General features: G+C 52.6%; 1 protein-coding gene across 1 annotated transcript in view; it reads right to left on the bottom strand.

The window, feature by feature from the left end:
* POGZ (pogo transposable element derived with ZNF domain) overlaps window positions 1-783 on the bottom strand; it is a 16943-nt gene that overhangs the window by 14746 nt on the left and 1414 nt on the right. The window contains exon 3 of the mRNA XM_027708936.1: window positions 267-375. Coding sequence (XP_027564737.1) covers window positions 267-375 — 109 coding nt within the window. The remainder of the gene's footprint in view (window positions 1-266; window positions 376-783) is intronic.

The following is a 783-nucleotide window of genomic DNA, read 5'->3' as shown; positions in this document are numbered from 1 at the left end:
CATCCCATCCCAGGCCTGGATCAACCCATCCCATCCCAGGCCTGGATCAACCCATCCCATCCCAGGCCTGGATCAACCCATCCCATCCCAGGCCTGGATCAACCCATCCAGCCCCAGGCCTGGATCAACCCATCCCATCCCAGTCCCAGACCAACCCATCCCATCCCAGTCCTGGGGACTCCCATCACAGAGCTGAACCTCCCCCCGGGAAACAGGAGTTTGAAATGTCATTTTTGGTGGTTTTAGCCCCAAAAAGGAGCCCTTACCTGGCACGAGGGTGATGGGTCTCACTGTCTGCCCTTGCTGGACGTTGAGGACAATCCCCACCTGGTTCATGGTGTTCTGGACGGGCCTCACGTTCCTCACGGGAAACCCCTGGGATCAAACAGCACCGTCACCACCCAGAGCATTCCCAAGCCCAAATTTTCCATCCTAAAGACCCAATAAATGGATAAAAACAACCCACCCCACAGTGGCAGCACCCAGAGGAGAGCTGGACTACGAGGTGCCTTCCTTAATATCCCACAAACAGCCCCCGCTCATCCCTCTTCCCAAAGCACCCAAAAACCTTCTCCCTGGAAAATCCTCCTCCTTCAAAAACCTCCTTTTTTCGCCCAAAACCTCCTCCTTCAAAAACCTCCTTTTTCCCAAAACCTCCTCCTTCAAAAATCTCCTTTTTTCCCAAAACCTCCTCCTTCAAAACCCTCCTTTTCCCAAAACCTCCTCCTTCAAAACTCTTTTTCCCAAAACCTCCTTTTTCCCAAAACCTCCTTTTTCCCAAAA

Source organism: Neopelma chrysocephalum, unplaced genomic scaffold, assembly GCF_003984885.1.
Source record: "Neopelma chrysocephalum unplaced genomic scaffold, ASM398488v2 Primary Assembly neopelma1_96635, whole genome shotgun sequence".
NCBI lineage: Eukaryota > Metazoa > Chordata > Aves > Passeriformes > Pipridae > Neopelma > Neopelma chrysocephalum.
Note: the sequence above shows the minus strand (reverse complement) of the source record. Positions and strands in the feature narration are given on the sequence as shown.